The sequence below is a fragment of the Rhea americana genome, unplaced genomic scaffold, assembly GCF_003343005.1.
Source record: "Rhea americana isolate MKP2758 unplaced genomic scaffold, rheAme1 scaffold_255, whole genome shotgun sequence".
NCBI lineage: Eukaryota > Metazoa > Chordata > Aves > Rheiformes > Rheidae > Rhea > Rhea americana.
Window position 1 is genome coordinate 57,294 of NW_028186374.1, and position 16,699 is coordinate 73,992.

The 16,699-nt window shown below is 39.1% G+C and overlaps 1 protein-coding gene across 1 annotated transcript in view; it reads left to right on the top strand.

The window, feature by feature from the left end:
- Nucleotides 1–18: 18 nt before the first annotated feature.
- ADCY9 (adenylate cyclase 9) overlaps nucleotides 19–16,699 on the top strand; it is a 96,700-nt gene continuing 80,019 nt past the window's right edge. The window contains exon 1 of the mRNA XM_085307184.1: nucleotides 19–1,859. Within this exon, the coding sequence (XP_085163310.1) occupies nucleotides 164–1,859 (1,696 nt within the window). The 5' untranslated portion in view covers nucleotides 19–163. The remainder of the gene's footprint in view (nucleotides 1,860–16,699) is intronic.

The following is a 16,699-nucleotide window of genomic DNA, read 5'->3' on the forward strand; positions in this document are numbered from 1 at the left end:
CTCTGCCCTGCCCGGCTCGGAAGGTGCGCGGCGGAGCGCGCCAGGCCTGCCCCGCCGGGCCCCCGCGCTCTCGGCCGCTGCGGGAGCCAACTGAGAGCGACTCCGCCGCGAGGGTCGCCCCGAGAGCCAACTCCTCCAAAGCTCTTAAGGAGGACTTGACAACATGGCTTCCCCACCGCACCAGCAGCTGCTGCATCACCACAGCACCGAGGTGAGCTGCGACTCCAGCGGAGACAGCAACAGCGTGACGGTGAAAATCAACCCCAGGCAGCACCAGGGCTGCTCCTCGGCCAAGCACTGCAAGTACAGCATCTCATCCAGCTGCAGCTCGGGGGAGTCGGGTGGCACCCGCCGGGCAGCTGGAGGAGGCGGCGGCGGTGGCCTCCGCCGGCAGAAGAAGCTGCCACAGCTCTTCGAGAGGGCTTCCTCCAAATGGTGGAACCCCAAATTCGACTCCAACAACCTGGAAGAGGCTTGTATGGAGCGGTGCTTCCCACAGACCCGGCGCAGGTTTCGCTATGCCCTCTTCTATATCGGCGTGGCCTGTCTGCTCTGGGGAATCTACTTTGGCATACACATGAAAGAGAAACTGATTGTTTTCATGGTGCCAGCTCTGTGCTTCCTCTTGGTATGTGTAGTGTTTTTTATGTTCACTTTCACCAAGACTTATGCCCGCCATTATGTGTGGACTTCGCTGACGCTCACCCTCCTGGTTTTTGCATTGACTCTTGCTCCGCAGTTCCAGGTTCTGACACCTATCTCAGGAAGCGGTGACATGTCCAACCAGACTCCCCCAGCAAATCCCACAGACACTTGCCTTTCTCAAGTAGGCAGTTTTTCTATGTGTATTGAAGTGCTCTTGTTGCTTTACACAGTGATGCACTTACCCTTGTATTTAAGCTTGTTTCTGGGACTCTCTTACTCAGTTCTCTTCGAGACCTTTGGGTATCACTTCCGTGATGAAAACTGTTTTACGCCTCTTGGAGCCAGCGCAGTTTACTGGGAACTGTTGAGCAAAGCCTTCCTTCACATCTGCATCCATGCAATCGGTATTCATCTATTTATCATGTCCGAAGTCAGATCAAGAAGCACATTCCTGAAAGTGGGGCAATCAATCATGCATGGAAAAGACTTGGAAGTAGAAAAAGCCCTGAAAGAGAGGATGATTCATTCTGTTATGCCAAGAATAATAGCTGATGACTTAATGAAACARGGGGATGATGAAAGTGAAAACTCTGTCAAACGTCACTCCACCTCAAGCCCCAAAAACAGGAAGAAGAAGCCCTCCATACAGAAAACCCCCATAATATTCCGTCCTTTTAAAATGCAGCAGATAGAACAAGTGAGCATTTTGTTTGCAGATATTGTTGGCTTCACTAAAATGAGCGCAAATAAATCTGCCCATGCTCTGGTGGGACTTCTGAATGATCTGTTTGGCCGTTTTGACCGGCTGTGTGAGGACACTAAATGTGAGAAGATAAGCACTTTGGGAGACTGTTACTACTGCGTAGCTGGTTGCCCAGAGCCTCGGGCAGATCACGCTTACTGCTGCATTGAAATGGGCTTAGGTATGATTAAAGCTATTGAGCAATTTTGCCAAGAGAAGAAGGAAATGGTGAACATGAGAGTTGGTGTTCATACTGGGACAGTTCTGTGTGGCATTTTGGGAATGAGGAGATTCAAGTTTGATGTGTGGTCCAATGATGTCAATTTGGCCAATCTAATGGAACAGCTGGGGGTGGCTGGAAAAGTCCATATTTCAGAAGCTACTGCAAAATATTTGGATGACCGTTATGAAATGGAGGATGGAAAGGTGATTGAGCGAGTTGGTCAGAGTGTGGTAGCTGATCAGTTAAAAGGTATGTGATTTTAGTTTGTACTGGTTTCTTTCTTTTTTTATTTAATGTATTTTCCCCAGTGCGTGTCTTCTGCCTGTTGGCTTCTGCAGCCTGAACATGTCTTACGTTAATCGCTATGTGCTAGCGATCAGAAACTTCGTGGGGATTATAGCCTGAAAGCTGTCATGGAGAGATAAGTGTGAAAGATTTTCTGGGGTATTCGGAATATACACTGACTTCAGAACTCCTTAAAATTCCTTGTGAGAGTATCGCATAGTAGGGAGGAGAAAGTTGATGTGTTTGCTGTCTCCAAAAGAGTTTTGTTTTACTGTAGTGTGTCATCTTTTAATTCAGTAAGTAAACTTGTTAATTGACTTCATGTGCCATACATAGAGCATATGTGTTTTGCAAAATTATGTGTATCTGTGAAAAGTTTTTGGCACTGAAAGAGTTGGTACTGAGAAAGCTTTGGGGGAAAAATGACAGCTGGATTCACAGAAAGAAATGAGCGCTGTGTATTTGGCAGTTTGATAGCAAGTTGTTATAGTTAGAAGTTAGGCTGGAAAAAGTTACTCAGGTGGTTCACTAAGCTAGCTGATGTTCTTATTCCTGCAGATTTAACGGTTTGGGGGTGAAACTGCAAATTTGCAATTTGGAAAAGAAAATAAAGAATCATTTGATTCCCTTTATGGCTTGGATAGAGGTCCAATTTTCATTCTTTTGTGGAGTATTCATTTTAAAATGAAACCCTTGATTGCTTTCCAGTAGAGATAGTAGTACTTCAGAAGTATATTCAGGAGGATTGTATGTGTTGAGGGTTTAATTGTCTGTCCCTGTAGACATATAAAACTATGAATGCAGACATCAGAAAAACTGTCTGTTTCTTTAGTGCTGTGCATTTGTCTCACAGAGGTTTATTTGTTCTACAGTGGCTGTAGTCCAAAGTGGGGAACAGACAAATGAAAATCAGAGTGGAATATGTTACAACCCCTTTATATTTTACATGAGTTCGTTTATTCATTTGGTTTATATATGTACGCATTTTTGTGTAGGATGTGTGGGAAACTGAGTGGAAGAAACTGAAGGAGCCATAGGACAGCGCTGTGATGGGGGAAGAGGGATTTATTTGTTGCAATAAATGTAAGAAACGAGGACAGAGTGGTTGTAGAAAGGTCAGTGAGTAAGGACAGGAGGGGAGTGTGTTGCAAAACARTGGAAGGGTAGAAGTGGTAAAGGCAGTCTGCTTGCCTGTGGCAGGAGCTTGTTTTGATATGTCACTAATACTTATTTTTGGTAAACTGTCTATCCATATGCACAMGGCAACAGGGATGAAATGAGAGGCTTATGGGGAGGAAAATACCAGTAATTACATAGATAGCTGGAAGCAATGTAGCTGAAGCAGATGTGTCCCTAGACTTCAGCTTTCTGTTTAACTTTTAAAAAATACAGATTGAATTGATTTATTTGAAAATTATTAATATTGATGTCTTTTAGATGAAACATACTTTCAAGAAAAAAGATCAGATGTGAAAACTCCCGTTATTCTGAATGGAATCTTGCCTTTTTGGTAAAAATAATTTGAATACATTGCAGAGAGACAGCCCTGTGATGTTTAAGCTCTCATTGTTCATCTTCCATCCAACTTTATTGCTAGACACAGTGTGAAGGCCGTGTTGTAGTAACGGATTAAAATTAAGTATTTTCGTTAGGTTTATAGCTCCCCTCAATGTCATTAATCACAAAGTGACGTTAACCTACTTGTGGAGACTGGTGGTACTGCTCTTAACATTTATTTATTTATTTGTTTATTTATTTACTTAGATTTTTCAGAAGACCGCAAGAGCATTGTATAGAACAGCTATTCCCCAACCCAGGAGTGTTTCTTGTTTTTTCTCAGAATTCTGTTCTGTCTTATGTTTTCTGCCAGAAGACGTAGGTTGCCATTTCTTGAATAGGTTGGTGACCTACGTTCAGATTTGCAGCTTTGAGTGCCTTTCACAGGTCTTGCTGTAGCCAGGATATTACAGGTGAACAAACTAAAATGCAATCTAGATAAGACCAGAATGTGCTTTGTTTGCGGGTTGATGTTGTAATGGTTTCTTTTTGCTTTGAAATATAGCTATGAAGGAAATTGGAAAAACTGGTAAGAATTACTTTAACAAGGAATATGGGTTCATTGTTATTTTTTTTCCCCATCCGTATTTTGTGGTGGAACTGTAATTAGTTTGCATTCTCTTACCAGTACGGTATATAATTGTAGAAATGAAAATCTGTGTGTGTGTGTGCTGTCAAACCAAGCAGAGCTGTGCCACACCTTTGTATGCAGGGATGTCGAATATGTAGTCCCTTTCCCCCATGATGGCTCTGCCCGGATGGCTCATGATGCACACTGTGTGCAGCATAGTTACCTGTTTCTTCCTTTTTCCTCAATACATTCCTTACACAGACAAGTTACAGGGCTGATAGGTATATGGAATCAGGAACAAAACAGTGAGAAGTCAATGATACAGGCAATATAACAGCAGTACCACAGGATAGCAGAGGCTGGATTTTAAAACATGCTGCAGGGCGGGTTTTGTTACAGAGCAGCTCTGAGATTTCTGTAGTRAACTGAGATTTCACCTCCTAACTGCCCTCTGCCTAGCAGCCACTCGGTTTTGTCAATGGAGGTACTGTGTTAGGAAGCCCTCCTCACCGGGCGAGTTGTGCCTCCCTGAGAATTAGTTGTTAGTAGCGATAGAGAAGAGGAAGTTTATTGTGGTTATTTAATTATGTGATGCTAGTACGCTTTTCAAGTGTTGAAGTGCTGTCGAGATAACAGCCGTGAGCTTTATTTCCCCACTGATACTTTACTTCTCAGCTTCCTTTCAACCTTTAGTATCTTAATGATATCCTATTTTTTGTGTTGTATGTCTAACATATTTATCTCTTAATTGTCTGAGCTGCTACAGTAGTCATAATTATCTTTCTAAGGCAAAGTCAACATTAGCGAGTGATCTGTCCTTGTTTTCTGGAAGGCAGAAGGCATAACTGTAAAAATTCTTTCCCTGTGCTGTTTTGTAGTTCTATAGTCTGAAATTTTTAGAATGGAAAAATCCTTTCTTCCTCCTCTGATTGGCAAATGATATGATGCTTCCCTTGGCTCCTTAGGGCAAGAATAAGGGCCCAGTATTTTCCCACATGTGGTTCTGACTTAAATAGAAGATACTTAAAACGAATCGAAAAGCAAAGAGAGACATTGATGACGTTATAATATTTTTGCCTATTTCAGACCGCTGTTTGTTTAGGATCGCGTTATGCTTTCTGTTTTCCCAGCAACTGTGATCCRCTTGGTTGTGGGGGGAGCACAGGGGAGCAATGTCCTAAGGATTTTTGAGGCCAACACATGAAGCGTAGAGAGCTCAGTTCAAGTTTATCTCCCATAATAGGTTTTTCGTAGAACTTTAGACAACTCGATTTTTCTGTTTTCTTGCTTGTTGAGTTTCCTAGGAAATAAATGTATTAAAGACTGTGAGGTGCTAACAGTCACATGGTACCTGAGATTAGGGCAGAAATGTCTCTCTTYTGGACCCTGCAGGGTCGGAGAGTTCTCTCCTTTTCAGGATATAGCAAAAATTCTGCTTGAGGAAATTTTTTGTTTTGCTCTGCCTTTCTTGGATGTTTGCATTTCTCTTTCTTGTTACTTATGATGTCACGATAATGCTATTTACCCATCAGCCAGAAAATCTTCCAGAAATATCAGGGTCACTGACATCTTTTTTGAATGCTCAAAATATATAAGCTTGTTGGGGCAAGAATGCGTTCTCTGTGTTTATGGAGCCCAGCACAATGGAACTATAATTTCATTTGGGGCATCTGTATATATGCTGTTACTCTAATAATAGTATTTATTATTTGAGTTCTCATTAAAAAAAAAAAATCTCAACCACTCTGCAGCAAGGTATCTTTTTGTTCAGTTTGTCGCAAGCAAGTTCTTTTAGAAGCCCTTGAAGATACAGAAACATTGTGTGTGTGATTGCTCTTTGCTTCATCATGGAAAAATCATAAATAGATTTTGTGTCACTCTGTCACCTGGCTAGCAAAATTGAATTATTCAAGGTTTCATGATTAAGGTCAACTTTCACAGTACTCAGTGCATGAAAACGCGCCAGTTCACATATGGCAAGAGGTGGCAGTTAGTGATAAAGCATAGCAAAGATCAGTAGCTTAATTAATTACCTCTCACTCTTCTCCATGTTTCTTTTAAGGATTTTTCATAAGCCTGGTTTATCTGCTTTACTTTAAAGCCATTTTAAATAAAGTGAGTTAGTTCTGCAGATCACAGTCTCACCTAATATTGAAACATTTTCTTCCAATTCAGTAACGCTATTATTTCTCCATAAATAGCCTAGCTTTTTACATGGTGACAACCTCTGACTGACGGGGTGATTTTTCTCTTGGCAAACCATGGACTACAGCTCTGCCTGGTGACTCAATAGTCTACTTCTTTCTCAGGTTTAAGTTACAGGGAACATATTGCTGGTGCTCCTGAAAGAAAAGTTTCCGACAGAGTTATGAAAAGAGAAGTCTTTGAATTTTTCTTCCCTTCCTCCCCTCTGCTGCGGAAACAGGGGCGGGGGGACCGTGTTTACATCCTGACGGCGGGGAAGTTTTCCTGGTCTGCCCCATCTTTCTGTCTTTTACCGTGCCTGCACGTAGAGAACCTGTAGCTGTCATATGCTTCTCAAAGTTCATAGATAGATGAAAATAAGATGAAAATTTTCCTTAGCTTTTTGAGCCCTGCATGCTGGGCCCAGTGTAAATCTAGAAGGCTTGTGCTTATGCCAACAGGCCGACTCTGCAGAGAGGTCTGCGCAGATTCATCGTTAGCGTGCAACGTGGCTAATAGCAGCTTTAGCCTCTAGCTAGTGAGGATTTTGGGGACTGGGGAGCAGGAGATTAGTGCGCTTGTTTGTTTTGTTCCTTCCATCCGCTGTGCAGTTCTTCCTGTTCAGCATCTAGTTTCATCATAGTCCATAAATGCAAATCTTCCGATAGAGCCTTTTTATATATATTAACCTAATCTGTGACAGTAATGGTAATTTTCGATTTCATGCTTTCTGATACTAATCTGAAAGTCAGGCAGTAGCTGATATATCCAAGAAACGTCAATTATTTTTTTAAGTAATAACAGAGCAAGCATTCGTGTGTGTTTCCATTTTCCCACTAACCAAAATTCTAAGTGTTGAGTAACTGAGGAAGAAGAGTTTTAGTGAATAATCAGTTTATACATTTTACTGACTCTTATCTGTTAACTGTTATTTTTGAGATGATAGTTCACTATGATACTTTGAAGTGTGAGACTGAAAATAAAATATCATACACAGATTGACTTCTGTCCTGTATTTTAAGATAGAAAGTATTCAGTGTTATCTTAAGAATGAGAAAAGCATGAATGTAAAAATAGATAAAGAATTATAATTAGAGGTAATTTGCATAATGACATATTTCCAGGAAGAACTAGATTTACATAGATTTAACATTTTGACTTCATCTGTAGTTTCACAGTGTAATAGCAAAAAGAGAGGGAGGTAAATAGTGAATGTAGTTGCTCAACTTGTTTCTTGTCCAAGTCTTCACTTGGTGTAGATATATTTATTTCCTAGGTAGAAATGAAAGAAATAACTGTGTGAAAACCTAGTGATTACTGAGCATTCTAAATATTTCACAAGGCATAATGACATAATGTTTTCTGAAAGTAAACCTACATATTTGCACATTTGTGTATTAATACTGATGACTGCCAAGAAAATTTTGTGCCTCTGCAGAAAGGTAAATTTCTCAGAATTTTGAGAAAGATTCACAGAGTTCCTCTTGATTTTATGGAAGGCCAAGTGGAAAAATATCTCTGTTTAAAAACATTTGCACTTGAGCTGCTTTTGTTACTTACAGGAAACTTGGAAGTTAACTTCTGAGTTTGTGAGTTTTGATAACATACTTCAGGGACAGTTTGCTTATAAACAACAACATGTTACTTGTAAGTATAGTCAGTATCTGTATAAGATTCTCCCCTCTGTAGGTTTTAGGGACAGAGACTGGCTCTAACCGTTTATTTTGTTTAACAAAGTGGACTCCAGTTTCAATTTGTGTGTTACGACGTTAGCAAACAGGTAAGAACAAAGTCAACGTACCTACTTGCAGTGCGATCGTAGTATGCTGCAGCCCTGCCTGTTTCATCCTTATGTAAGCCGTACAGAGCGGAGTAACGGCTTTGATAGTTTGCCAGAACATGGGAAAGATCAGCTTTAAAATCAGAGGTCCTGTAATACTAGAATGATGCCGCGGCTTCTGCTGCATTCTCTAGTCATCATCTGCAGAGTCTATGTATTTATTTTAGATTTCTGTCTTTGGCTACCCAGAAAATAGTTAKTGCAATGTAAACAGATATCCTTCCAAATGAGAAGCATGAGCTCCATTCTTCCTTCTTTCTGTCTACTTCAGTACAGTAAATCTTCAGATATCTGTGAGAGACTACTTAAATACAGGAGTGCTTCTTATGCTTTAAATAAAAGCCTTGATATTGTAGCTTTTGTGGGAAAAAGATTGATGGAAAAGACAAAACACAGTCAAAGACATATTATTTATGTTCATCTTTTGTCATGACAATGCATGATTTGAATGGGTTGTTTAAAATTTTCTGCAGTTATTTCATAATATGTACTTTTCCTTCTAACGTGCAAAGAATATAAGAACTTAGGTTCACCACTCTAAAATACAGTACCRTTTCAGTGCATGTAAAGTTGCTGTAGGTTGTCCTGAAATACTAGTAAAATTAGTAAATTTGAATTATTTTCCACCGTGTACAGTTTGCGATTAAGCCACATCTCTGGTCCTGAATCGCAAGCTCACTCCATTCATCCTCGTTCTGTAAGGAGAGACAGCTATTCATATTACCGTTACAGCTGACACTTGAAAATTCTGTGCTATTTTTAGACTATTTTCAATCTCATTTCTGTCCTTTGAAAAGGGGAAAAAAAATCCTAACCCTTAAATTTTTACCTTCCAATAGGAGTTGCTATTGCAAAGATGCCAAGCAGTCAATATAATTACATTAACACACTTTAGCGGATTTTTATCRCAGGAGTTTGTATCGTTCACATGCCCGTTTCATTGGATTGCTAGGAAATTGATGGAATTTGATTTAAATCAGAGCCATGTGGTTTATGAAAGTGCAGTTGCTTACTTCCAAGTAATATTTTGTGAAAATGCAAAGTGACAGTTGCAAAAGAACTGCAGACTGGAGATTGTACGTTAGTGTTACCAACTTTTTCTTCTCCCAGATATCATGTTGGGGTACTGGTACTAGCTTAGGCAATGGGAAAGATTTGGCTGGAGGTGAACTKCTCTTGCAAGGCATTTATCAGCATTGGACTGTATTAAAGTCTGTGCTGCCCTTCCAAGCTGAATTGTCCGATGAGTATTCTCTTTCATTGTATTCAAAAATGTTTTAATTTAAGCATTAGACCTACTAAATATATGGCTTTAGGGATAGGATAGCTTTCATGGCTCYGAATATTTTGTGAAGGAGCAAAATATTCTAGACAGCCTTGAGCTAGTATCCCTCAGTTTTTGAAATACCCCTTACAATTGCCTGGAAACGTTTTGAAATTGTATTTATTACAGTAACTTAATGTGGAAATTGTTAGCACACCTTATAATTGACAACGATTATATATTTTAAGACGTTTTTTTCACTGAGAGCATTTGCTGTTCCTTCTGTTGCATTTCTAATGCTGTTGTCTTCAGCTTGACTTGATAAATTTAGAAATCATGTATCTGYCATGAAGTAGCTTTGCTCATGATAAAATCCCCAAAATGAGAACACAGAAGAAGAATTAGCAGAAAAATAAAGTGCCCTAGCTTGTGGATGGGCCCTTTCTTGCTGTTTACTTCTTACTATATGCAGCAATGTGGAAAAAAAAGGAAAATGTATTTTTCTACTCCASTAACATGTTTATTGTCTGCTAATGCAAGAGTCCTTTTTTCTTTTGCTTTTTTCCTTCAGCCATCTTCTGAAATTAACTCAAATTAACCTGTGTAAACATTACCATGGGTTGGACGGCCAGGTACTCCACCTGGCACTGTGTTTTTCCTTAAACTATAGGTCCTCCTGTCGCATAGGAGGAGAGGGGACACTTGGAAAGAGAGCTGAAGAGCACCTGCAGCCAGCTGTGTATGAAATAAAAGAACGAAGATTCACTTTCCTTCTATCTTGTTAATTTATGGGTTGGTTAATTTCCTTGCTGGAAAAAATTCTGTTTTTCTTCTTCTTTTTTTTTTTTTCCCCCTCTAAATAGAGAGAGAGAAAGAGGGACTGGAAAGCAAAACTAATTGATAATCAAACACCAGCAATATTAACAATTGTTCATATGTGTTTTATTGGCCAAAATGGTAATAATTTGGTTGGCTGTGCTTAAGTAAAAAGGAAAAAAAAAGTCTTTAACTGAAACAAAAGCCCCATATTTGAAATACTAATTCATCTTGCAGGAAGTATAAGAGAACTTTTTCTTTTGGATGCTTAGTTTTTTGCCTTCATTAGGTTAAYATGGATGTTAAAAGCAGAAGTGGAATCTTGTTATTTTTCAAAGTAACTTTGAACTTGAATGCTTATACCTAATATACTAAATAAAAGTTACTTTCTCTTTACAGTATATTAACACTGCTGACATTTCTGCTCATATTTACCAGTCAAAGCCAGGATGCTTCACTGATTGTGTAGCTGTTGCTGATAGTTTTTTTGAAATCAAAATCCTCCATTTAGTTTTTGTTAACCTCCGCGTAAAGGATATGTGAAGACTCTTCTGTAAGTGTCTTTAGCTTCTGACTGACTTGGATGAAARGTAAGCAGCTGTAGAGTGAGTTGGAAATCCTCAGGCCCTGACAGGACCAGTGCTGAAGTTGGAAATCAGGAGGAAACATTTCCTCTGTTTGGACAGTTTGATGCTTAAGAAGTATTGTCTGTGTTTCTAGGAAGTCCGCTTGGCAGTGCAGCATCGACTACAAGTGGGACACTTCTTAAAAATATCACGTGAGAATAAGAAAATTCAGTATTAAGTGCTTTATAATTGCAATAAACCATTTAAGATAACCCTCCACTTCCAGTTTCTGGACTTCACACTGTTCAGGAATTGAATTTCTTCTGCTGAAGGTGTTAAAACTAATGTATGTCTCAGTTTATGAAATACTGCTGTCGCTGGAATTTTCTGTGGGTACAGAGTGGTAAACAAAGGGACARCAGGGGTGCTGGGCTTTCCTGAAGCTGCATTTTCTTACCCATGGTGGAAACTTTATTTTTAAATTGGTARTTTATGATAGTTTTTCACAAGTAGGTTTAAAAATCTTTTTTTACATAAAAGTGTTGTGAGCTATTTGCTTTTATATATTTGCTTTGAATATATACATATTCATTTCATATGTTCATATATCCATTCAGTAAATACGTGCATCTTTAGGATGCTTGTTATGAGAAAATATTCCATCTGAGTTGTATTTGCCGTTCATTATTTACGAAAAATAGTCTTATATGAGTATGGCTGTTACAGTGTAGACCTTCGGGCTCACAGCAGCAGAGCTTGGATGTCCCTTCTCATTGCTCTGAGCAATCCGATCTCTGCTTTATCCGATTGGGTCATGGCAAAACTAAAGACTTGATTAAAAAATAACTTTTACCAACAGTAATACTTATGACTCTACAATCTAATTTTCAGTGCTGTTGTAAAAAAAATTAAAACAGGGTTTTTTTAGAGAGCTATTTCCCAGTACTTTTTTATGAGATACAAATATATCCATAATCTTAATCATGTGACTAAGGCTTGCCGCTGTCAGAGCATAGCTGACATGTCTTGTGTGCAGCACAGGTATATTTGAGAGATGAGGCATAATGCTATAAATGTAACCTTTCAAAATTGGATTTTTCTGAAGGCACTAGCGAACCCTAGATACCCATAGCCAGTGCAAATTGCCAGAGACCATAGTGGAAATCCCAGTCTTAAGAATCCTAATAATTTATTTTACAGGGGTGGTTTGTCTTTTGCGATTTATTGTCTTTAAAGCTTTAAGTTTAATTCAGTTGTCTGCATATCACTGTATATGACTTTGTCCACTGAAGCAAAAAGGAATGTTTCGTTTTGACATCCTGTCCATTGAAACRACTACGAAAAATGCGTATGTCTTTTTATTAGCTTTCATCAAAGAGTAAAATGACCTATCCGTAACCTTCAGCTTAGGCCCTCAAATAAATAAAAGGCGTATTATTGGATGTATATTAGTGTTCCAGTAATCTTGCCAGTGCTGGTTTTGGTTTCTCTGATGACTTGGAACCTGATCACTTCCTTTATCTTAAGGTTTTGTGTTRTTGTGTATCATTGTAGGCATAAAAACCTTCCACGTAATTAATGCCAATAATTATATGATTAGTGTGTTTCCTGGGGGAGTCCATGTCTTGCTTTTGAGAACAAAAAACAAACAGTGGTTTCTTTTGGGGTTTTTGACTGTATATTGCCCATTTTATGTTGTGTGTATTAGTTTGTTTTGTTTTGTTTTTTATTGAGGACATAGGAATATTTGTATAAATGTCATCTTACGTAGTAAATAATTTTTGAAGAGGATTTTTTGGGGGGAGTTCTTTCCTTTAGAAAAACTCCAGATTAGCCTTAGCTCCTTTAAATCTTCATTTTATGGCTGGAACTCTTCAAACAAGAGTATTTTCTCTTYAATTCATAGCTAGAAATTCAGCCCTGAGTGCAGGTTGGGTTTGAAGACTGAGACCAAAACCTTAAAGTTTGTGAGCTAATTGGAGCTGATGGGTGCGATAGATCTTAAACTTGAGCAATAGATCTCACGTGGTCAGAGCATCTAGGCCACGGTAGGCTGCCACGTATTGTACCAGCTAGGGCTAGTATCTGTTTTGCAAATTCACAGATACGTGAATCATGGTTAATCAGCCTGAGGGGTGTGCTAAGTTTGTGTATGACTAATGGCCTATTCCTCATCAAATGGGTGGCATTTTAAGAAAATAGTTTTGCTTAGGCATCCACATTTAATAAGGAGCTTGAGGAAATGTGCATGTGGTTAATAGAAGGTGGGAGCAGCATCTGAGATAGTTTTTCCAAGGGTGTTTGACCTCAGCCATCACTGGATCGATCTGATTCAGCYGGGCGTCTTTCAGGAGCGGATCTCTTGTAAAGCAGCACGGCAGCCTYGAAAGCGGACGTGTGGTCAAGTGGCACGCACGGTCGCGGTAACCGAGCCCGCGGCCTCCTGCTTTGTGAGCTGCCGTAGGTGCTGGGAGAAGGGAGCTAAGGAATGGCATTTTGTGGGTCCTGCAGGCAAAGGCTATAGGGAGGAAGGTGCTGCTGCGAGCCTCTGAGCTCCGCGCCCCGGGGACTGCTGTTGTGCCTTGACACTTAGTCTTGCTCTGCGATAGAGACGGGTTGGCCATGCCTTTTACTGTTCAACAGCCGTGGTGATTTTGTATCTGTAACCAGGTAATGCAGCTGAAGCAGACCATACRGAAAATAGTTTTGATCGACACGGTGTTTTCTAAATGTTATAAAAATGCATGCATGGTGTGACTATATTTAAAATGCAGCATGTTTGTCAAGCATTTAGCTCTTTCAGGATTTCAGGGGAAATGTTTTTGTATTCAATCGTGTCATTTGGAGAGAAGATTGGAAGTCATCTTAAAACTTAAAAATAAGTTTTCTGAATATTTGCTAGGTTTCCACATTTCACAGTGCATCTTTAAATTAGCATATCTTATAAACAGTTAGATATGCTGTGTGTGTATTTTGGGACTTCATTTAAATGATTATTTGACTTGTATGCCACCCAATATCAGCTGTAGGCAACTGCACAGGAAAGAGAGTTGTAAATCTGTGTGAGTTATTCTGCTGCTGCTGCAGCAGAGAAAGCTTTGCTGCGTTATATTATGCTGAAAGTGCATTATTTGTCTAACCCGTTCAGAGCAAAGGCTTTTGTTAATTCTCGCACTGCTTAGTCTGGGAGGTGGACCRTGCCCCACTGATGTTTTGTGCAACTTTTTAAACAATAAATCTTCCTGATTCAAATGATACTCTTTGTTAAAATTTTCAGTTACAATTTCTTTCATTTCAAGAAGAGCCTGTTACTTTTTAATAAGAGAATGATTGATTTGTGGATGCTGTGTGATTGTGTGTGCGTGCATGTGGATGACGTGACTGTCTTCAAGACACTGTGGTAATATAATAACCTGTGTAGAAAAATATGTAAAACTCAATTTAGAAACTGCATTTTATATACATTGAGTATATCCACAGTTCTAAATGCCACAAATGACTTTCACAAATATAAGTAAATCAAATGGTGTTCTAAAAGTCATTGCGGTTGTATTTAGGTGATTTGGTGTAAAATGGATGTGAAGTACGAGAGTAAAAGCTATAAACACAGACTCTGAGACTGAAAAAAGGATGGATGAGAGTATTTGTAAGACGTTTTACTGCCCCCTTGTTTTAGAAATGCACATTTTAAATTTTAACACTGCTGTCTCTTCAGAGGGTATTTCATTTTGCGATGACTAATAGAAGGTGATCTTATGGAAAATTTGCTGGTGAACTGTAGCTGATATTAAAGCTTATTAACAGGGTTAATCCTGTGATCATTATTTATCTAATGAAACCTTTCTCATATAAGAAGCAATGTTGAATTAATTAAGAAGTCTTTGCTGCTCCCGGGGCCTGGGAGGTGATGAGGAGCGGGTGGCACCGAGCCCCAGCGAGGCACGCGCTCCTGCACAGCAGCAGGCAGGGAACAGCTAGATAGTAACTTAATCCAGATGTGCTGCCGCACTGCACGCAGTGCATGGTGTATGCGCTGTGGAAGGAAGGTGATGGCGACTTGAATTCAATGTTGGGCCATAATCTAGGAAAACCGACAATAATCCCATTCCTATATTTGAGCTGATGATGACTCTTTTAGAAACTTGTAGGGAATAGGAATAGTTGTCATTTTGTGAGCATAGYTGACTTTTTTTCCTGGTGTGGCTTTACCATGCCTTGTAAACTGAAGAAAAGCCTCTTCAAAATCCCTTACTTCCAAGAAAGCCTAAAACAAGTCTATTGATATATATTAATTTAGATTTTTTTTTAATACTAATATGTAGTTGGACTGTAACAGCCTGAGGATAAAATGTTGCTCTCATATATTTGCTCTTGCCCTTTGTTTGTCAAGAGGGGGAAATTCTATCTCGTAGACACAGCTCGCAAAGTGTAAAGATCAGTATGGACTAGAATAACTAGTATGGATTAGAATAAGTAGTATGGACCAACTTTTTGTTCCTTCTGCATAGATACTGTGGTCTGTGGTAAGACAGAGGCAAATGCTTGGTTGAAAAGTCTGTCTAGCATCCCTATCTTTAGCTTCTTGATGAACAAACTCCTCATCTATACTTATGTAGCTCATTCCTGAAAAACAGTTGTCTAGACGTTTGACTGTCTGAAGGTAATATTCTTCTGAAATACCATTCAATCATCTTCTGGAGGAGGTAACTCTTACTCAAACGTCAGCCACATCTGTGGTCAGATGTGTTAGTGTTTGGAGTGTTCCTGTGTGCTCTAATAAAGCTGCTGGAATAGCTTCCTCCAGTTTCCTGTTCTGTGAAGTACAAGCTGCTGCTACCTTCTTTTTCTATGTGAGATTTACCAGTCTTATCCCTAAAATATGATGGTGAAGTGTTGGCTTGCTGTAAGTGAAAGTACTACGAAGCTTTCTACTACCTAACTACCAAAAAAACAGGTTAAAATCCCTACCAGTGTTATGTTATGTTCACTTCTAACATGTATTCGTGATAGAACAACACAAAAAGTTTATATGTGCTGAGGTAGGGTAGTGAGCTAATTTTTTTATAAAAAGCTGTACTAAAGTTTTGTTGTCAGCGATTTTCCCAACACTCTGGGTTTGAGGCTGGTCAGAAATCCAGACGTTTGCTACTGAGAATGAGCTAAATAGACTAAATATTGTGTATTTAAAATTAGTATCATTGTTCCATGGGATGTGGGGAGTGTATTAGATAATTCCGTCTTGGGCACTGTTTGCTTGTAAATGCCCTTTTTGTTCTGAGATGGGAACATTTTCTCCTATGCAGTCATGTTCCCATCTTTTCTTTCTATTGCTTTTTTTCCACTCATGTCAAGGTAAGGGAGAATATAGGGAAGAACTCTACTTTCCCTTTTTAGTATGGCAATATAAATTGTTTACAAGTAATTTAAGACCTGTGTGACGTTTTTATCTTCTTTTTTTTTATTATGTAATTTTTATTTGATAAAATAAATCAATTTAACCTCCTYTAACTGTTATTCTTTGAAATGTAAATTTGTGTTCAGATGTTGGTATGTGGAGAGATCAGGGAGACTCTGGAGATAAACATCTTTGTTTCAATAACAGGATTAAGAATTGAGGGTTTGATGTGGAAGCATATAAAATCTCTTCACCAGTATAGGTAGATACAGTATTTGCAGTGAACAATGTAGACTTTCTCTCCTACTCAGATTCTCATAATTCAATCCAATATTCTTTTTGTTTTCCTGTGCTTTGGTGGCAGAGTCGCTTAGTGGCATTTCCCAAGTTACTCATCTGCYTCTTTTAATTTAGTTTTGAGCTCCCACACTCGTGTTAAGAACCTACTGTTCTGCCTCTAGACTTAGAAAGGGAAATTGTTCATGAGCTCTATTTTTTTTTCAAGATTTTAAAGACCTCCCACACTCGTGTTAAGAACCTACTGTTCTGCCTCTAGACTTAGAAAGGGAAATTGTTCATGAGCTCTATTTTTTTTTCAAGATTTTAAAGAC